Source organism: Hoplias malabaricus, chromosome 17, assembly GCF_029633855.1.
Source record: "Hoplias malabaricus isolate fHopMal1 chromosome 17, fHopMal1.hap1, whole genome shotgun sequence".
In the NCBI taxonomy this organism is placed as follows: Eukaryota; Metazoa; Chordata; class Actinopteri; order Characiformes; family Erythrinidae; genus Hoplias; species Hoplias malabaricus.
This window is the reverse complement of record NC_089816.1, coordinates 2,632,941-2,655,214: the sequence shown is the minus strand read 5'-3', so window position 1 is coordinate 2,655,214 and position 22,274 is coordinate 2,632,941. Positions and strand designations below refer to the sequence as shown.

General features: G+C 39.4%; 1 protein-coding gene across 2 annotated transcripts; it reads left to right on the top strand.

Moving 5' to 3' along the window:
- Positions 1 to 2,148: 2,148 nt before the first annotated feature.
- Positions 2,149 to 22,123, top strand: sytl4 (synaptotagmin-like 4). Of its 2 annotated transcripts, none has more exons than XM_066649945.1 (17): positions 2,149 to 2,403; positions 6,557 to 6,709; positions 7,849 to 8,064; positions 8,704 to 8,813; positions 9,231 to 9,348; positions 12,221 to 12,310; positions 13,260 to 13,407; positions 13,654 to 13,750; positions 14,869 to 14,969; positions 15,580 to 15,675; positions 15,764 to 15,945; positions 17,032 to 17,134; positions 17,721 to 17,882; positions 18,883 to 18,988; positions 19,077 to 19,185; positions 20,801 to 21,009; positions 21,732 to 22,123. In XM_066649945.1, exons 2-17 carry the CDS (start codon positions 6,603 to 6,605, stop codon positions 21,872 to 21,874), a joined length of 2,097 nt encoding a protein of 698 aa, XP_066506042.1. In that variant the 5' UTR covers positions 2,149 to 2,403; positions 6,557 to 6,602; the 3' UTR covers positions 21,875 to 22,123. The 2 variants fall into 2 exon arrangements, with proteins under 2 accessions (XP_066506042.1, XP_066506041.1); XM_066649944.1 differs by having other exon boundaries at positions 18,880 to 18,988.
- Positions 22,124 to 22,274: the final 151 nt, after the last annotated feature.

Genomic DNA, 22,274 nt, shown 5'->3' with positions numbered 1-22,274 from the left:
CCTCAACCACAATCAAAAAACACATGTTGGTAGGTGGATTGGCGACTCAAAAGTGTCCGTAGGTGTGAGTGTGTGAGTGAATGTGTGTGTCTGTGTTGCCCTGTGAAGGACTGGCGCCCCCTCCAGGGTGTATTCCCGCCTTGCGCCCAATGATTCCAGGTAGACTCTGGACCCACCGCGACCCTGAACTGGATAAGGGTTACAGATAATGAATGGATGAATGAATCTCCTGGACTTATACAATGTTCTTTTATTTAACACAGATATTACCTCTCCTTCTGGACAAGAGAATGAAATACAACTTTAGGGAAAACAACTGCACTTTAAAACCACTATTGTGCCTTTTAAATGTACACTGTCTGTACCTTTAGTGGCTAATAATGTACCTCTAATATTCTCTTTTCTAAGACTAGAGGAGACAGATCTGGGCTGCAGGCAGGCCACTCCAGTCTGTTAAGCCATGCAGAATGAGGCCAGACATTGTCTTGCAGAAATAACCATGAACTTCCAAGGAAAGTCATCTCCATCATAGTGGGACATAAGCTTTTTCAAAATCCCACTATATGCCTCAACATCAACGATACATTCAGACATAGGCAAGTCACCTCAATACCTTTACAGACGTTGTCTTTTGAGCCTGTTGCTGATAGGTTTCAGTGGTCCTTTTTTATCTTTGGGGGAAAAAAAGCAAGAAACTAAAACATGACTTACTTAACCACAACAATTTTTTGGTCTTTTTGGCCAAAAAATGTGAGCTTGGGCAAAGAGAACTCAACAGCAAGATTATGCCGTTTGCTCCTTTAACTTATAACAGTCTGGATGGATGGAGACAAGGACCAATCTCAAGTCTGCCCTTTTGGTATGAGGTTTAGGAGGCGGCAGATAGACAATCAAATACTGACAGTGAGGCCAATTTATGGGCGGAGTGTCTGAGAGTGGCACTGGACACAAGCCATCTCAATTTACAAAGAGAACATTTGATGCGTGCTACTTTAATACATTTTTGTTCTCCTGATTATTGAGAAATTCATTCATTCATTCATTGTCTGTAACCCTTATCCAGTTCAGGGTCGCAGTGGGTCCAGAGCCTACCTGGAATCATTGGGCGCAAGGTGGGAATACACCCTGGAGGTTGCGCCAGTTCTTCACAGGGCAACACACACACACACACATTCACTCACACCTACGGACACTTACGAGTCACCAATCCACCTACCAACGTGTGTTTTTGGACTGTGGGAGGAAACCGGAGCACCCGGAGGAAACCCACACAGACACAGAGAGAACACACCAAACTCCTCACAGACAGTCACCCGGAGCGGGAATGGAACCCACAACCTCCATGCCCCTGGAGCTGTGTGACTGTGACACCTACCTGCTGCGCCACCATCTTGTTTTGCCCATTGTACAATGTTTTAAAATGTTGCAGCTCTCACATTCTACTCTTTTATTTAAACAATAAATAAAGGTTCAAAATGATTTGTAACTCACATGAAGGTTGTCCTGTTTGCACTCTGGGGAAGACTAATCATTTTCAGTACTTATTTATAGCCAAAAGTTCAGAACCTCCTACTCATCCAACATATCTTTTTATGGTTTTACAATGAATACTGTTTCATTGCTGTGAGGATTTGATTGCATTCAGACATTACTGAGGTAAGACACTGATGTTTGCTGGCTAGTTCTAGATCACAAACATGCCTCCAATTCATCCCAGAACCCAGAGGGACTGAGCCCCGTTATTCCAGAGGACACATAGCCCAATGCCAGGGGCTTAATGCTTCTGTAGTCCACACTTGGAACAGGGCATGAAGACTTACTCATTGGCAGCTGCTCCAGAGCGTCATATTTCGTATCAAGATTTTTGTAGAAATTTAACAAACTGTGCAAGTAGTGGGAACTTAAATTATCTGTGATCTTTTGACTTACTGTAACTAAAAAAAAAACCTCGACCGCGCTAATCAGTTTATCTCTCTCTCTTTCTCTCTCTCTCTGTGTCTCTCTCTCTGTCTCTGTGTGTGTGTGTGTGTGTGTGTGTGTCTGTCTCTCTCTCTCTGCGTCGGTCCCTCTCTATGTCTCTCACTCTCTCTCTCTTTCTGTGTATGTCTCTTTCTCTCTCTCTATCTACCTATCTCTCTCTCTCTATCTGTGTGTGTTTAGGTGGGAGTTCCCTTCGAGAGGAAACTGACGTGTTCAGTTCAGCTGTCGCTGAATACCCAGGCTGCACATTTAAGACCTGATTAACACGAGCTGTGCTATTTCTTCCTTCAAATGTTGCCAGTAAAATAGATTTTTTTCTTTTTCTTTTTACTCATTCCTGGATCAAACTGACGGTTTACAGGAACAAACTCGAAAGGACGGAAGACGGGAATGAAAAACGGGAAAACGCGAAGACTAGCCTCGGTGAGTTACGGAGATATACGAAGATTGGGATGGCGTGGGATTCATTAGTTTAGAGAAAGTTAAAGTCAGGTTTGTTTCCTTTATGAACGGCCTGGTGTGGACGTGTGTTACTCGCAGGTGTAAATCAGGCATCACATGTAACAGGAGCTCTGTGACCACTCTATAGATTATAATGCTGCATTACACAATCTTCAAATCAAAAGGTATAAAACCTACATTTATTTATTTACCTCAGTAAGAATTGAACTCCTAAATATTTACACCATAGCTGTAATAAAGTGAAAATACTTTTTCTTAATTATTGTCCTAATTTCTTCACAATAAATTTAATTTTAAAAAGTATAATACCCACTGACACTACATTTTCCAACATTTGCAGTCACCTCTTACAATTATTGAATTTAGCAGCTTTAATTGGTGCTAGGTGTTTAGTTTTGTATACACAGGAGCTGGTCATAAATGAGAATATCATGAAAAAGTTGATTTATTTCAGTAATTTCATTCAGAAAGAGAAACTTGTGTATTACACTCATTCATTACACACAGACTGATATTTTTCAAGTGTTTATTTCTTTTAATTTGATGATTATAACTGACACCTAATGAAAACCCCAAAGTCAGTGTCTCAGAAAATTAGAATATTGTGAAAAGGTTCAATATTGAAGACACCTGGTGCCAAACTATAATCAGCTCATAATTAACTCAAAACACCTGCAAAGGCCTTTAAATGGTCTCTCAGTCTAGTTCTGTAGGCTCCACAATCATGGGGAAGACTGCTGACTGACAGTTGTCCAAAAGACGACCATTGACACCTTACACAAGCAGAGCAAGACACAAAAGGTCATTGTAAAGAGGCTGTTCACAGAGCTGTGTCCAAACTCATTAATAGAGAAAGGAAGGGAAAAATGTGGTAGAAAAGTGTACAAGCGATAACCGCACCCTGGAGAGGATTGTGAAACTAAACCCATTCAAAAATGTGGGGGAGAGTCACAAAGACTGGACTGCAGCTGGAGCCAGGGCTTCAAGAACCACCACCACACAGACGTATGTAAGACATGGGTTTCAGTGTCGCATTCCTTGTGTGGAGCCACTCCTGAACAAGAGACAGTGTCAGAAGCGTCTCGCCCCTGGGCTAAAGACTAAAAGGACTGGACTGCTGCTGAGTGGTCCACAGTTATGTCTCTGATGAAAGTAAATTTTACATTTCCTTTGGAAATCAAGGTCCCAGAGTCTGGAGGAAGAGAGGAGAGGCACAGAATCCACGTTGGTTAAGGTCCAGTGTAAAGTCAGTGATGGTTTAGGGTGCCATCTCATTTGCTGGTGTTGGTCCACTGGTCTCCCTGTTCTTAACTGGCCAGAAAACTCACCTGACCTTAACCCCATAGACATTCTATGGGGTATTGTGAAGAGGTAGATGCAATACACCAGACCCAACACTGCAGAAGAGCTGAAGGCCACTGTGCCACAGACCGATCCACTCCATGCCACACCGCATTTTTGCAGTAATTCAGGCAAAAGGAGCCCAACTAAGTACTGAGTGCTGTACATGCTCATATTTTTCAGTCGGACAGCGTTTTTAAAAATCATTAGTGATCATTAATTTTCGTTAGGTGTCAGTTATAATCATAAAAGTAAAAGAAATAAACACTTGAAATATATCAGTCTGTGTGTGATGAATGAGCGTAATACACAAGTTTCACTTTTTGAATGGAATTACTGAAATAAATCAACTTTCATGATATTCTAATTTTATGACCAGCTCCTGTACAGTGGGAACAATCTCTGTAGAAAAGCCTGGAATAAAATGACATGAGCGTAAAATCATAATTTTCCATGCTGATAATGGGTTTGAAGTGTTTTAAAGTCTCCCACCATTGGGCTGCAGGTTCTCTTGGGTGCGTGATATAGACCCTAAACTTTGGGAGGAGTTGGAGTTTTGTTTGGGATCCAGAATGAATCCCCAACATCTTGACATCTCAAATGATCAAGGACATCCTCAAAAAACTGTTTCATGTAGTGTAACACTGGTTACTGCAGAAATGGAAGTAACAAACTACCCTAAGTTCTTTTCAAATAATTTTTTTAAATATTAATTATTATTATTTTTAAAAAGTAGATGCTTGAAATCCACGATTTTAAGGGGAAACTCTACTTCAGGAGTCAAATGACCTTATAATATTTTACTTCTGTAAAAATTTTGTTTATTTTGGTGGTAGTTACATTTTTATTTGCCGTTAAATAATTTGAATGAAGTAAATTATTTGAATTATTTCCAAGTATGACTGGGCGTACCTGCATATATCAATCAACCTTATCTGAGACCTCAGGCAGCAGTTTGGTCTCACTTGGCCTTCTGAATTCATTCAGTGTTTAAAGAATGAGGAAAAAGCCTCCAACTCAAGGCTAATGTTTATGTTATCGGATATGCTCTTTCCCTAAACCAGCATAATTGAAACGTTTTAATGCCCAGAGACTTGTTTTCTTCACTCTCTCACACTTGTTAACCCAGCCTCTGACGGTATGGTTCTCTAAAACTGGTGATTATTAACAGCCCAGAGCAGCATCATTAAATAAATGTTAACTAAAGAGCCCCACCCATTTCTTTGTGGCCTTAGAGGGTGGGAAGGCTGTGTTATGCTCCTTCGTGTTTTGTTTTGTTTTTTTTTTTTCTTTTTTCTGTTTCCTTTTCTGCCAGGCCCTTTTCCCATGGCTCCTATGAACCTTTGGGAAACTCTATACTGAAACAGCACAAATCTTAAATATTTAAAGCAGGACTGAGCTACAAATCAAGGTGACAGTTCTCATGCTCCTAAAACTTGTGGTGAATGAGGTGGATGTTCAGTCCTATTTGTTTGGGCTAGGAAACATACAAAATGTAAATGGCAAACAAATTTAGTTTCGCAGATGGTAAAAGGGGCCCAAAAGTGGTGCAAATGCAAAACACTTGGGGTAATGTTTTAAAAAATTGTTGTAATCTAGATATGAAACAGTGTATTAAAATATAAACTTTTTTTTTAAAACACAGAATTAACACAAAAATATCGAAAAATATGTGAAAGGTCCTAACCTCAGTCTTGAATGTTGTGGCATTTTTTTATATTCTTGTGTGAAATATCCATATTTTATTGAATTAAATTTGAAACTGTTTTGCATCATTACACCTATAAGTATAACATGAAAATTGGTTTGGATGGTAACCACATAAAGAGATGAATTCAATTCCAAATATCCCAAAAATAAATAAATATATATATATATATAGGCTGAAACATATATCAAAATGGCTCAATCATTTCTGCATCTCTGATCTGCATGTTGTGTTACTAAATTACATAGCTCCTACACTAAGCTACTGCTTGGCTGGAAGCACCCAAAAAAATAATAATAATAATTAATAAATAATAATTAAAAAAAGGAACACAATACACTGTATTTTCTATTTGTCACTAAAGATTAGTATAAAAGTCTCCGCCCATTTTCTTAACACTTCACCACTGTTTGCACAACAACTAGTTCACAAATACACTCTCGAGAGCTAAAGCTAAAAAGCACAAGGGCTGTGTTGACTTGTGTTGACTTAAGATATCATTGCAACTCTGACAGCTCAAAATTGCAACTCATCCCTGAAAGTAAACCCTAAACCTTGCTCTAATTTTTTTATTTACATCCTTCTAGGACACTGCAAAAAACTTTCTTAACAAGGTCATCTTAAGTCTAATTGATATATCTAATATATCTTCTGGCTGTAAAAATAAAATTAAAATTTTTTAGACAATTTCTATGATATATATATATATTTTGCCCAAGTCTTTCTATGCAGTAAAGGTCTCTTATTCCAGATTATCTTTACTATGTCTTGATGTTAAAATTATTTTACTTGTTTTTTATAATGTTCTTAATCATAATTTGGTAATGAGAAAAATGAGATTTTGAATAGATTTCAGATCTTTATGCCTAAATTTTTTTTTGCAGTGAAGGTGCATTTGAACTTTGATTACAACTGCACTAATGTTAAAGTCCTCAGAGTAACACACAGGCACAATTCTAATGGGTTTTATTTTTTTCTGAATATTATTTATATTAATTGTATACTGTATTTAATTTGTGCAGTACTGTAGGTCTGATGTGCTCTGTTATTAAAATTAATCCACAGAAATTGTGAGACCAATCAAGAAATTTTTCATCTGACCAATCAGAGCATGGAGACAATTAACATGTCCTTCCTGAGTGACTCAGAGAGAGAGCTGATCTTAAAAGTATTGCAGAGAGATGAGGAGCTGCGACGGCAGGAGGAACAGAGGGTCAAGTGAGTGCAAATTATATCAATATTCATTCATTCATTATCTGTAAGCTCTTATCCGGTTCAGGGTCACGGTGGGTACAGAGCCTTGGAATCATTGGGCACAAGGCGGGAATACACCCTGGAGGGGGCACCAGTCCCACAGACAGTCACCCGGAGGAAACCCACACGGACACAGGGAGAACACACCACATTCCACACAGACAGTCACCCAGAGGAAACCCATGCAGACACAGGGAGAACACTCCACACAGACAGTCACCCGGAGGAAACCCACGCGGACACAGAGAGAACACACCACACTCCTCACAGACAGTCACCCGGAGCGGGACCCAAATCCACAACCTCCATTTAGCTCGCAAAAAAAATCTTATTTATCATTAAACCAACATAATACATAACTGGAGTTATTTTTACTGTTACTTTTTTGCCATTTGATGCTGCATGGTATTAGCATTTTAAAATGTAAACGGAAAACAAATGTAGCTTCAAGGTGGCCAAATTAATCCCAAACACACACAGTATATTTAGAAATATATGAATTAGTATAGCCCGGTGAAGGACTGGCGCCCCCTCCAGGGTGTATTCCTGCCTTGCGCCCAGTGATTCCAGGTAGGCTCTGGACCCACCGCGACCCTGAACTAGATAAGCACTTTCAGACAATAAATAAATAAATGAATGAATGAATTAGTATATTTTCATAGTTAGTGTATCATTACAAATTAATATTTCAATATGTACGGTCCACTTCCAAGATCACAAAATGACACTTTTTGAATTCTGTAATGATAATATAAATACTAGCACATTTGCACTTCTGTAGCCTATAGGCCTAAAAGTTTGTAGGCACAAGTTAATTAAAATTTTGGATAAAACTAAGGTGTATTAAATAGTTTGGCTTCTTTGCAGCAGTACCCCCCTCTAATCTTCTCGGTAGGATCATACTTTTGTTAGTATTTTATTCAAATTCAGGCACATAAACACCAGTGAGTTAAAGTACTGATCTTAGGTGGTTAGTTCAGGGTCATAAACACTATCCCAGCTCATCCCAAATATATTGGATGGAATTTCATCACTCGCGGGAACACAGTTCAACTGCTCCACACAGCTGTGACCATATAGTTTTCTGCTCTTGATGCTCACAGGAGATTGAAGGTAGAGTTGTTGGACATCAAGAGAAAGGGAGCAAAACGCAGCAGTGGGAATTACAGTGAAAACAGCTGCGGACGCTGCCAGGAGCCACTTGGACGTCTGGGCTCCAGAACCAACCAGTGTCGAGCTTGTAAACACAAGGTGTGCCGAAAATGTCAGACTGTCCGGCCGAATGGCTTGTGGATGTGCAGTGTGTGCACCAAGGAGGCGTAAGTATTCTCAAACGCTTCGCAATATGGCTGTGTCCAATAATTTTCCTACTGTTTTGGTCCTCCTCTTCCCACTATTCCACTCCTGCTGCTCTTTGTGAGGTGAAATCTCACCAAAGAAGCTTTCAACATGAGATAAATCTCCAGTTTAGATTGACATTAATGTGTACTTCCTTGGGGAGTACTTACAACATGAGGAATCCAACTCTATCTGTAAATTCTTTGTTTTGATTTATTTATTTAATCATATTTCATGTGTTTTAAAGAGGACAAAGCCAAGGAAATGAGAAAATAAGACCACCATTTTAAATAAATCACATCTCCTGCAGCCATTCAGTTGCTGCACAGGACCTGCTTATATTGTGCATTAACTTCTGCTGCAAGTTAGCATTTCATTTTAAATAAAGTGCAAAATACTTAGCATATTGTGTAACTAATAGCATTAGTTATCATTACTACGTAAGTGCCGTCTCTTGTCTCCTTAAGTATATGGACACCGTGTCACCAAAGATGTTTCCCAGTCACAGAATAAAGCTGTTGGAGAATTTCTAGTTCTCACCATTCAGGGTCACGGTGCATTGGAAAATGAGGTAAATGATTAACTTAAGGAAGAACTGTTTTGATGTTTCTTTCTTCTAGAGACTTAAAGAAGAACACGGGCGACTGGTTCTATGACCAGAGGGTTAATCGCTTTTCCAAAACCCCTGGACATGACATCGTTCGAAACTCTCTCAGGAAGAGGCCACAGAGTGAGTTCAGGAAACAGATGCCAGCCAGTGTGATAGAGACATCCGACTTTCACTTTAAGGGATTGAAATGTGTTTTATGTTAAAATATTATTGTGTTGTGCAGGGTTCGCCATTCCATTCCGGGCAAATCCACAACAGACACATATCTAGTTCTGACACAGTATTTTTGTGCTTTTTCACATCTAACGCACCCAGTTTCATTCATTTACTCCTTGTGATCTATGTAAAGTCTGTAAAGTTTGGAAACCAAATAATATTCAGAGCATGAGATCACCAGGATTGGGGTTTGGAACTCCTGTTTTAATCTGAAACATGAAGCAGCCAATTAGTATTCACTCATTATTATTATTAATCATTAAATATGGTGTGACTTCATGAACTTCCTCTTTCTGAAATTTGCATGGCTCTCTGTTCCAGCAAGGAAACGTGAAACTGCAGGAGAAATGCTGCTGAACAGTTCAGAGTTAAACTCCAGCCAGACTTTACCTGTACCTCGACCCAGACTTAAGGACCTTGCTCAAGCCAACAACTTGACGTAAGTTGCTGACAGATGTAAGCAATATATACCACTATGAATGTAACATTTAAAGTTTGATTACTTTATGCATAAACCCTGTTGTTGTTTGCAATAGAAACGTGTTTTGTTTTTTTGTTTTTTTTTCCTTTTTTTGAAACCTAGCTTTTTTTAGCTGAAAAATGTCATAGGCAACGTTTTCATTGTCCGAGTGGATTGTATTTGTTAAATATGAAAAAAAACTGGAACAAAAAAAAAACGTGGACAATTAAAATAAGACTGAAAAGTACGTAGAATATTCAAGTTAAACTCTTTTGAAACAAACTGTTTATAAATATCAACAAAAATCCAGCAAAGATAAGTTGTTGCTCATAGATTTCATAAGACAACTGTCAGACAGTTAAAACAGAATATTTCTCATTGTAAGGTTGCAAATAATTTGGGTACTTCAGAATTTGCGGTAAATATTATTGTGAAAATCCAGAAAAATCTCAGTCCGTCTAGGATAAGCTGAAACCACTGCTGAACTTGTGCTTGGACTTTGAGCCCTCAGATGGCATTTTATGCACAACTATCCCAACACTCTAGTAAATACATTGGGATAACTGCTAAGGTGACTTGTTCACTGGACAAATTAAAAGCTAGCGATCTAGACAATTTGCACATTGCACTGTACAAATTAATCAGGAATATAACTTGACAGTGTCATCTAATGTTGAGTTTTATTTCTGTGGTCAACTCGTGTAGAAATTCCACCAGTAACCACAGGATTCATAAAGCTTTCTCTTTATCTACACACTGTAGAGTATTTGTGGGTGAGTTACTCATATTTTGTCTCATATTTTGGAGAGAGACCAGCTTTATCACGACTCATATAAAATTCTCTATATTTTTCACTCTTCAGATACTTTATTTTAGGTCCAGTGAAGTTTATAGAAGTCATACTGACCAGATCACTAGCTGCTCTCTCTACACATCTCTGGCTGCTCTGAGTATCCGTACAGGGTTGTGCCCAAAATTAATCAGTGCCCTATTCACTATATACTTCACTACATGGTGAGCAATGTAGGGAATAGAGTAGGGGACCATTTGGAACAGGCCTCACCTTCTATATGACGAAGGTATGTTGGGGCGAGCCCTCCTGGAACCCACTGAGAATCTACTCAAGACTCCGGAGCTCAAAAGATAAACAGCCTTAATATGACAGTTTAAGAGGAGCCTGGTGCAATTTTCCACCATCTTGAAATTGCCCAAAAAAGAAGTGGGATTGTACGAAACAAAACCTATCGCTGATTGGGCTGTGACACAGTGAAGGGACAAAACATCTGGCAGCTTGGTTAATAGAGTCATGGGTTTTTACTGTAGTAGAAATCAAAGGGGGGAGGGATGTCCTCCCTTTTGGTGGGGCATCGCCACATCTCACTAATGAACAAACCTCTCCTGCTGGAGTCCATGGTGTCATGAGGTCCTTGCCACACACATACACTATCATCTAGGGATGTCCTGCTCTGATCTCAAAGGACGTGTTTTATCCCATTATTTTAAGGCGAGAATTGAGACAATCTGATCTCCCTCAGCCGGAGGTCCATGGCTCCTAAATGGAGAGCTCGCTTCTCATTAGTTATCAGGTTTATTAAGCCAATCAGCAGCCAGAGTTAGCTATCCATTTAGTGCTGCTGCCAATGGAGTCACAGTCCCACCTTCAGGGGTTTGTTTAGCCGCTGTGCTGAGAGAATCAGGTCAGTGCTGAATAAATATAGTAATAATAGTAACAGTACTATTTAGTTAAATCTAAGTATTGGATTGGGACTTTGGAGTTACTTTATATTAAAAGACTCTGATCTGGATCAAGGGCAAAAAACTTCCCTGCTGTCATCGGCCCAAATTTATTGGTACCGTGATTCATTAATTCATTGGACCACGCTGCATGTTGCCATTTATCTAGGGTCTTTTAGGCAGCCTCACAAGTCCAGTTGCATTAAGAAAGGCAACCTGAAATTCCAAGGGTAAAGCCATGCATCAGTTCTATTAAGAAACACTGCTGAGTTCTCTGGGCTCAAGCTAATCTCTTATGATTTTAAAGACAGTGGAACTATGCTGTGGTCTGATGAATCCCATGTAGGGTTTTTTTTTATTTCTCTTTTTTCCTCAGTGTCAAAGGACCCTTGCCTTTTGTCATCGAAAAACATAGCAATATCTAGGCCCACACCTATCTTACTGACCTATTTCACCATCACATTCCTTCCAAAACCTTTGCTCCTCTGATGCCAAACTCGTGTCTATACTTCCTAAGACTAATCACTGGACCTGGGAGGACAGGGCCTTATCTGTAGCTGCTCCCTCCCTTTGAAACTCTTTCCTCAAACATGGGCGAGACTGCACTGACCTGGCTGTGTTTAAACCACTTTTCAAAACTCATTTCTTCAGATCTGCTTTTAATACAGGAGCTAATGTTGTTCATTTCCAAAGCTTAGCTTTTGAGTTTTGTTATTTATGTGTTGTATTTTATTTGAATTGCATTTTATATCCTTTAATGTTCTTATGCATTTTTGTTTCTGATTGTTTTTATGTAAAATTTTAAACTACAAACTATTATTATTGATATATTCTTAACATAAAAATGTTTACTGCACTAAATCCAGATGAACAGTGCTAATTCTGCACTAAATCAGGGTGAGGGGTAAATCTGCTTTAACTGCAGTAGTGGCTAATTTTGCTCCCTTTACTTTAATATTCACAATATTTTTTCATTACAATAAACATTTATCACAATGTTCATCATATTGTCCACTTTAGTGTATTTTATATAATTAATCTTGAATGGACGTTTGAGTTTGCATGTAATCAGTTAATATATTCATGTGTATGTACTCTGCATTGTTGTGTCCCTCAGCTCGTCCTATGATACAGACTCAGAGAGAGCCAGTCTCAGCAGCAGCCGCGCAGATACTGACTCTTTACAAAGCACTCCATCACTGCAGAGGTGAGGTCTCCTCTTTCAGTTATAGAGCAAAGAAAAACATCCAGTTGTAATTCTCATATTTTGGCCTGGTTTGCTAATTTTATTGTACAAGTTAGCAGGGATAGATTTCTAAGTAAGTTTTGTTTTGGTGTTTTGCATGGTGGTGCAGCAGGTAGGTGTCGCAGTCACACAGCTCCAGGGGAACTGGAGGTTGTTGGTTTGATTCACGCTCCGGGTGACTGACTGTGAGGAGTGTGGTGTGTTCTCTCTGTGTCTGTGTGGGTTTCCTCCGGGTGACTGACTGTGAGGAGTGTGGTGTGTTCTCTCTGTGTCTGTGTGGGTTTCCTCCGGGTGACTGACTGTGAGGAGTGTGGTGTGTTCTCCCTGTGTCTGCGTGGGTTTCTTCCGGGTGACTGACTGTGAGGAGTGTGGTGTGTTCTCCCTGTGTCTGTGTGGGTTTCCTCTGGGTGACTGTCTGTGAGGATTGTGGTGTGTTCTCTCTGTGTCTGCGTGGGTTTCCTCCGGGTGACTGACTGTGAGGAGTGTGGTGTGTTCTCTCTGTGTCTGCGTGGGTTTCCTCCGGGTGACTGACTGTGAGGATTGTGGTGTGTTCTCTCTGTGTCTGCGTGGGTTTCCTCCGGGTGGCTGTCTGTGAGGAGTGTGGTGTGTTCTCCCTGTGTCTGTGTGGGTTTCTTCCGGGTGTTCCGGTTTCCTCCCACAGTCCAAAAACACATGCTGGTATGTGGATTGGTGACTCAAGTGTCCGAGGGAGGGAGGGAGGGAGGGAGTGAGTGAGTTAGTTAGTTGCCCTGTGAAGGATTGGCGCCCCCTCCAGGGTGTATTCCAGCCTTGTGCCCAGCGATTCTGTGTAGGCTTCGCACCCACCGTGACCCTAAGAGTATAAGAGATTACAGATCAGGAATGAATGAAGTTTTGTTTTGAAGAGAAAATGAATAATCTTGTCTCTCAGGAAAGGAGAGGTTTTGGCAAAATCTAGTCCAGAAGGCTCCACAGTCAGTGTGAGGGCTCCTCCACCTGCTTCTGCACCTTCACCTTCACCCACACCCACTCCCACAAAAACCTCAAGTCCATCAGGATCCACCTCTGGCACTGAGACTGTGAGTGTACAGCCATTTGTCAGTAAATCCATCCATCAAAGTCTCTTCTACATATACTGCCTAGCTATGGAGGTTCTAGACTTGTTAATGAGTGAAATAATCCTGTAATATAGAAATATTGTTAAGGACAGCCATGCAACATTCCCATGTCATTGCTGTAATCTCTGATCATAGTTGTGTATTACAGTAGGAGAAATGTTTCAGACACTGAATTTGTCTCTTTCTCTCTCTCTCTCAATATTAAAGTCTTCTTTAATTCATCACATTAACCCCTGCTCAGAGAACTTCAACGATGTCGATGGACTTTTCAAAAAGAGTGTTCGAAGAGTGCACAAAATATCAGGTAGCTTACATTTGACTGATAAACGATGGAAACCAGCCATAACTATGAAGACAAATGTGTTAAAGTTATTGTATTTTTATGTTTAATGTATTTTTTATTTTGGCCCTGTTTTACATCCCTTTCCTAATAATAAAATTTCCTCTACTCAGTCAAAGTTAATCAAAACGTCCAAAAGTTTGTAGACACAACGAATGAATCAAAATGTACTCACTGTGGGCAGAGATTTAAAGCAAGAAATCTTTTTATTTATTTTGTAAATTCTTACGGTATGAGTTGTGTTGGGTGGGGTTTGTGATCCATAATTAATCTTTCAACATCAGTACCTGACCTTACTGGGTTTTTTTTTATGTGGCTGAATGCCAACAAATATTCAGAAATATCCCAAAATTTTGTACACTCTGTTTAGAACAGTAAAATTTGCTGCAAAGGTTACTACTGTTTATAATCAAAATTACAATCACAAACCCCTGCCTTTCAGAAGAACTAGTAGATGAGCAGTGTGTCTGCAAAGTTTTGGCCATAAAACATAGCTGTAATATTTGCAGAAGTTGACACAGTGTACACGGTGGCATTAATTTACTTTCAATGGCGGTTTCGAAACACTCCTCTTGGATAAACACAAGCACCTCTCCTCCTACGTACAGTAATTTTGCTTGGCTTTAGAAACCTGAATTCACTACAAATAAAACCAGTTCATGGGGTTTTTTTCTACTGCTACATACCACTCCAGAAGGGTATTCAGAGTGCAAAGTTGTTACATGAAATATCAATGAATACACTGCTGAAGTGTGAGAACATTTTATTATAATTTCCAAGTCAGATTTTAGCCTAAAACCATTAAAAACCCTGTTCATTGTGGAAGTTTTTTTGTTGGTTTCCCACTATCAATAACTTTTCAAATAAAACTTTACTCTGGTGTTTTTAGCTGATGATTCTGTAAACTTAATAAAATACTGTGTTGGAGAGATGTCAGTGCAAAGTTATTCGAACTGCTCTGAATAACTCTTAAAAACAATAATGCCTTTTATAAAATGTAAGATGTAGGATATAGGAATTAAGGGTCAGCTGATATTTAATTGTATGCTTAATGTTTTTTTAACTACTGTTTGTTGATTTAGCTTTTAAGCCGACCTCCGTGACAGACTTGCGCAAAGGTGGAGCTGAGGATTCTCCAGCTTCAATGGGAGACAGGAGCAAGTCAGTCCCAGGCCTCAATGTAGTGAGTCTCCTCTGTTTCACTTATAAATGATTAGGTTATACATCCTTGAATACATTCGAAAACTCTATTAGAAATGGTGCAGATACCAATGCTGTATATAAAGGGGACGGGATATTTCTCCTTTGTCCAACACAGTTAATGAAACATCAGTGACCTGTTTTGGTCAAAATATGAGAATCACACCACTATTTTCCCAGTGTCTGAGCGGCCCATTTCAGTGCCTGGGGTTTTTTTTTTTGAAGGTGATGTGAGATCCCGAGGGTGAGGAGCAGAATCTCTAGTTCTCTCCATTATTTAAATTTTTTTTAATGTGACTTTTAATCAGTGCACTTATTTCTCCACACGCATTATTGGTTTTGTTCTGTCTAACCTCGTATACTGCCATGCTCAGACAATGAGGCAGGACCACCGTAATGACTAAAACCAGAATGACTGATTTTATCCATTTTTTTACTTCACTTTTTGTGAGTTAGTGCCACTTCACGCCCTCAAATGAATGTGCCATTGCACAGAAAGTGTTTTTATTATTATTATTTTTTTAAAGCTGTCTATGAGCATCAGTTGATATTAATCTGTAGCCTGTTTTAAGTTAGATTCCTGTTTTCTCCAGGATGAAGAGGAGGACGAAGAGGAGGATATTGATAATTTGGTCAACATGCACAAAAAGACTGTAGGGGCTAGTACAGCTAGTCTCCAGAGCTCAAGGGTACGACATTGAGTTATATGTTTTATTTCTGTAAATTTGACTCCTGCTGTAAACATGATTCTGACTGAAAATGTCCGCTTCGCTGCAGAGCACACTGGGTAGCATGATGAGTGTGTACAGTGAGGCCGGGGACTATGACACTGTGGATGTAATAACCGGAGAGATCGTGTTCTTTCTCCACTATGATGAAGTGGCTCAGAATTTGTCTGTTCTGGTGAAAGAGTGTCGAGGACTGTCTTATGCTGATGCTGCAAAAAAGAAGTGCAACCCGTGAGTGTTTGAGATGCATCAGTTCTTTTTTTTCTTCAAATATCTCGACAATAATCTAATATTTGCCATTATGAGTAAGAAAGTGTTAACATTATTATATATATAATATAGTATTGTTTCTTTTTCTGCTACTTCTTTGTATTGCTTTGTGCCTATGCTGCTGTAACACTGTAAATGTCTTAGTTAGTTAGTGATGGGAGGCACGGTGGTGCAGCAGGTAGGTGTCGCAGTCACACAGCTCCAGGGGCCTGGAGGTTGTGGGTTCGATTCCCGCTCCGGGTGACTGTCTGTGAGGAGTGTGGGGTGTTCTCCCTGTGTCTGCGTGGGTTTCCTCCAGGTGACTGTCTGTGAGGAGTGTGGTGTGTTCTCCCTGTGTCTGCGTGGGTTTCCTCCGGATGACTGTCTGTGAGGAGTGTGGTGTGTTCTCCCTGTGTCTGTGTGGGTTTCCTCCGGGTGACTGTCTGTGAGGAGTGTGGTGTGTTCTCCCTGTGTCTGCGTGGGTTTCCTCCAGGGTGACTGTCTGTGAGGAGTGTGATGTGTTCTCCCTGTGTCTGCGTGGGTTTCCTCCGGGTGACTGTCTGTGAGGAGTGTGATGTGTTCTCCCCGTGTCTGCGTGGGTTTCCTCCGGGTGCTCCGGTTTCCTCCCACAGTCCAAAAACACACGTTGGTAGGTGGATTGGCGACTCAAAATTGTCCGTAGGTGTGAGTGAATGTGTGTCTGTGTTGCCCTGTGAAGGACTGGCGCCCCCTCCAGGGTGTGTTCCCGCCTTGCGCCCAATGATTCCAGGTAGGCTCTGGACCCACCGCGACCCTGAACTGGATAAGGGTTACAGATAATGAATGAATGAATTAATGAGTTAGTGATGTGCTACCAAAGCATTCTACTTCTTTCAAACAATGTATTTCCCCACTGTTGTCATGTGTTATGCATCTCATCATGAATACGGCAAATAGGAAAACTAAACTCTCAGCCAAGCGCTGTTACTCAATCAGCCAGCTGTGTAACCTACTTTACGAAGCTTTGTTTCCAGAGGGAAAACCATTGATTTTGTGGCTGGAGGTCTGAGCCCTGTTTTTATCCCATAGATATGTGAAGAGCTACCTCCTGCCTGACAAGTCTCGCCAAAGCAAGAAGAAGACTGCCATCAAAAGCAAGACCATCAACCCTAGCTACAATGAGACTTTGAAGGTACTGCCACAATTGTATACTGCCCTTTTTGCTGGACAACCTAACGAGCCAGTCTAGACAAGGACTTCTGTGTATATTTAACAATCTACATACACAAAATACAAAAATAAACTACATTTAAGACAGTACCTCCTGACTCAATGGTTAACAGGTGTTTCCTAATTTTCAAGCCATGTTATAAATATTATAACACCATGGAGAACAAGGCCAAGATAATGGGACACACACACACACCCTTGGTAACTAGGTGTGATCTGTAATATGCACAGTGCAAGGTGACCTCTGGCAACTAGTAATGTTATTAACACCAACGATAAGTGCGCTGTTATATTTGCACATGACTGAGATACAAATATTGATTCTTGTGACTGCTTACTCATTAATTTCCTTAAGTAAACATTGCATGTTACGTCCATAAGGCATTTGATGTAAACGTGGAAAATCAAGCCACAGTCATTACACTGTAGAAAGATTCACTTGAGAAGTGAAATATAATTTATCCAAGTGGTGAAAGGTGGGTGTTTCATATAATGGACAAATATTGTTAGAAATGTTAATGCCAAGAAACTTCTCTCTTTTGTGCTAGTACTCCATTACTCGTTCCCAGCTGATGACCCGAACCCTGCAGCTGTCAGTTTGGCACTATGACCGTTTCGGACGTAATGCTTTCCTTGGTGAGGTGGAGATTCCTCTGGACTGCCATGACATTGACTCGGCCCACGAACAGTGTGTGGCACTAAGGGGAAAGGTACAGGAATGCAACATTGTTGCCCAAGGATTTCTGATACGAAACCTGATTGGGTTTTTTTTAATCTGGAACACAATTTTAGAATCCGTAATCTTTTTCTTTTAACAATCATCATTGGCTAGCAGTGAGTACATATTATCACAAAGAAGCACACAACACAGCTCACCCACACACACACACACACACTCCCTGCTGCCATTCCATGAAGTCCATCCTCATTAAGGGAAAAGCACATGTTTTTATAAAGTAGGGAAGACACATTGCTGAAACATTAGGCATTGCAAACTCTGTATATTGCACTTGATTTCATTACCAATGCTAATCTGGACATATCTATACTAAACGTACATTTTAGAGAGTCCTGACCTTTTAATAGTGTCTGTGAGTTCAAGATGCAGAGTTTAGTCTCCAGTCATTGTGTATCTTAAATGTGTGTATAGTGCAAAGTAGCAAAACGTGATTATCTTAATTATTAAGAATTTACATTTTTACAAAGGTTAAAACTTTCTCAAACAGGTGTCTGATGTACAGAGGATGGTGAAACTGACATAAGATTCAACTGAATTTTTCAGTCTATACATTATCAAAATGTTAAGATGTGTCCAGAAACCCAGAAATAATTAAAAAATGTATATATAAAGTCCCCAATTTTGTACAGCATTTAAAACACAGAATTAGTCGATAAAACGACAGAATAAAATACATGACTGACCTAGATTCCTGTATTTATTTATACGTCAATCACTGCATTTAAGAATAAACTTGCAGAAGTAAATCCAGTTCTTTAGCGAAGTAAGCAGCTGACAGTTTGATATTTCTGTCATTATTATTCATTTTGACTAAAATTATCATGTAACAAATTGGGCTCTTTTTCCACCCTATTTCTGACGAGGAAAATCCTTCCCACGCTCAGTCTTTTGGTACTTTACAGATGTGGTTTTAATTAAACTTTCTCTCTTAACATTTTATGTATGATATAAGTCTTCATTTCTCTCAGCAGGTGGGCACCTCTCTAGCGACGTCTTCGTTTTCTCAGTATAAAGGCGAACTGGTGATTTCCCTGAAGTACATCTCAGAGAAAAAGACAGTGGCGGAAAAAACACGAGGTGAATGACCTAAAACCTTAAGTAGCCGACCTCATGGTCTAATCTTCACAGAAATTGATAAATAATCTTTGTTCTTCTGTCTCTTCAGGCAAGAAGTCTAAAGCAGAGGATGGTGGAGAGCTGCATGTGTTTATTAAAGAGGCCAAGAATCTTTCTGCAGTGAAAGCAGGAGGAACTTCTGATTCCTTCGTCAAAGGGTGGATATAAGTTTCTTCTCTAATGTCTATATACGCGTGTCTGTCTGTCTATAGATAGAGCTCCATTATTATTGGCACCCCTGGTTAAGAAGTGTTCTTTGGCTTCTAATAAATTCTTTTTTTATGCAAAAAAAGAGAAAAATCTAAGCTTTAATTCAAGAGCCTTTATTTGGTGGGAAAAGAAATATCACATTAAGAAATTAATCTTTTGAATTAAATTATGTGAGTCACAATTATTGGCGCCCCTGGTGTTAGCACTTTGCACACCCTCCTTTTGCCAACAAGACGGCACTTAATCTTCTCCTATAACTCTTCAAGAGATTGGAGAATACAGAAAGAGGCATCTTCGACCATTCCTCTTTACACAACCTCTCTAAATCGTCCAGAGTCCTGGGTCGTCTCCTACGCTCTCTCCTCTTCAGCGCACCACAGGGTTTCTATTGGGTTGAGGTCTGGGGACTGAGGAGGCCATGAGAGGAGTTTGATTTTGTGCCTTGTGAGCCGTTTTTGAGTAGATTTGGCCACATGTTTAGGGTCATTATCTTGCTGAAAGACCCAGTGACGACCCCATCTTCAGCTTTCGGGCAGAGGCCACAAGATTCTGATTAAAAAATGTCCTGATATTTCAAAGAGTTCATGATCCCATGTGTCCTTACAAGGTTCCTAGGTCCTTTGGAGGAGAAACACAGCATCACCGATCCTCCCCCAAACTTAACAGTGGGCATGAGGCGTCCCCAAGATGCTACCACTTCATTCAATTCTCATACAGTGAGCTTTGGAGAGATTTTTCCTTCTCTGACCATCCTTCTCACTGTGTGTGGTGGCGAGATACACTTGTGCCCTCTTCCAGGCTTTGTCATAGTTCCAGATGTTTGTCATAGTTCCAAATGTTTAGAACTTTTTGGTGATTTCTCTGACTGTAGAGGAGGGCATCTACAGGTGAGTGGCTATTTTCTTGTAGCCATTGCCTGATTTATGAAGGCCGACACACATCTGCTTTACTTGAATAGTGTGTTCTCTTGTCTTTCCCATGTTTAAGAGTGAGTAAGAGAAATAGCACTCTGTGTAACACCATATTTATACCCCAGGGAAACAGGAAGTGACGAGTTACTAATTACAGGTTCCTGGATGCTTTGATCCACTTTATACACTGCAGTAGAAACTACATGAATGGTTCAAATAAATTTATTTCCAAGAAATCAAGGGTGCCAATAATTATGGAACAGGTCGTTTTATGGGAAATAATTATTTTATCTTTATGATTTTTTTTTTTTTTTTTACTTGAGTTGACAGTTGCTTTTTTTCATTTTTTTTTTCAGAGTGAGGTTATGCTTCTGAAAAAAAAATATTTTAAGGCTTTTAACATATATATAAAAAAAATGTGTGTTAGTGATTTCTGCAATGATCTCTGTGGTGTTTCTGTAAATAGATTTGATTCTTCACCTTATTAGAATCATATGTATAAAAATATTATAATATGAAATAAACTATAAATGTAAATAATTAAAATGCTATATATTTAGGCATCATTTTAAAAATGACTGGTGCTTCTTTATAGACCATAATCATGGCCTAATGTTTTCTTCTTATTTTGTTTTATTGTATTATCCTCCAGATATCTGTTGCCATCTAAGGGAAAGTCAAACAAGAAGAAGACTCAGGTGGTGAAGAAAACAGTTAATCCACAATATGAACACACGTTTATTTACAAAGGGCTGAGTCTGGAGGAGCTGAAAGGAATGTGTCTGGAGCTTACTGTCTGGGACCGAGAGGCCTTGTCCAGCAACGATTTTTTAGGAGGAGTCCGTCTGAGCTCGGGGGCAGGTGAATTTACAGCATGTAACAAAGTTAACTACACCCCATTAAATGTCATACCAGTTTTAATTAAAATATTATTGCTAACGTTTTATACTATATCACATATGAAAATAGTATTTTTAAAGCACTGACCGATTTTGAACATGTAAAATTAACTACAAAACCTAACAGTGAAGGCTAATTATTTACGTTAAGCTAAAATACAAGGCTGCTAAATTGGCTACTTGTTTGCGAGACACTGACTAAGGTATTGGGGGGTGGGGGGGACCTGGAGATTGATCCCCCCCCCCCCTCTTTGTAATCCATTATGGATTAATAATCTTTGACAATCTTTACAAAGATGTACACACACTGGGGTTATTTTTGTTGTAATTAATATATAATATTTATCTCAATTATCATTTTAATGGTTGTACATCTTTAGTTGTCTGCAGAGGTTGGTAGCAATTGTCTAAATCCTTATCCAGGATTTAAAAAGTATGTTCCAGTAGTGAGCCACTTCTAAGGTGCAGTGAAACATCTTACAGGCACTTCAGTAAATTGCTGTTGTTGTTTTTTTTTTTTTTTAAGAAATTACCTCAAAAAATGGTGTCTCTTTCCCATAGAAGAAAGAGACAAAGAGATTTTATTCAAAGTAGTTTTGGATCATTATATTATGCCATATATTGTGGCTTATCGGCTTACCTGGTAAAAAATACAATGATATTTAAGCTGATCTCTGCTCACAGTTCAACTGAAGGAAGGAAAGGAGGAGCGGGTGGCTGACTCTTCAAGTGAGGAAGTGTCTCTGTGGCAGAAAATGATGCAGTTCCCCGACTCTTGGGCAGAGGGCACTCTTAATTTGCGGTCTTCTATGGGCTGGAGCAAGTAAGAAGACTCCACGTACCAGCAGGACACATTATATGCTAGTCAAAGGATAACAGGAGTATAAATCACTAAACAGAAAACCTTTGACACAAATTACGCATATCATATTTGTATATTCATAAAGCATATATTTGTATTAGTATTTTTAAGGACTCACAAACTGGGTGGAATTTTTACAGTATTTTTATTGTTGTCTAATATATTTTTATGTAAATACTTATACATTTTATTTACTCCATGATGATGGCCCAGACATCTTCATTTTTAATTTTTTTTATTGATAATCTTCCCTAATGCCTGCTCTACGGCTGCATAAAAACATCCTGTATGTGTAAATGCTATTTATCACGTAATGGCACAATCCATGGAACTGGAAGAAATTTTTATGTTAACTGCTATGTACA

Excerpts from the sequence above, each read along its gene's own strand:
- sytl4 (XM_066649944.1), top strand. The coding sequence starts at position 6,603 with ATGGAGACAATTAACATGTCCTTCCTGAGTGACTCAGAGAGAGAGCTG. Across the intron at positions 12,311-13,259 it reads AGCACTCCATCACTGCAGAG|GAAAGGAGAGGTTTTGGCAA; the intron begins GTGAGGTCTCCT and ends CTTGTCTCTCAG. Across the intron at positions 21,010-21,731 it reads CCGTCTGAGCTCGGGGGCAG|TTCAACTGAAGGAAGGAAAG; the intron begins GTGAATTTACAG and ends CTCTGCTCACAG.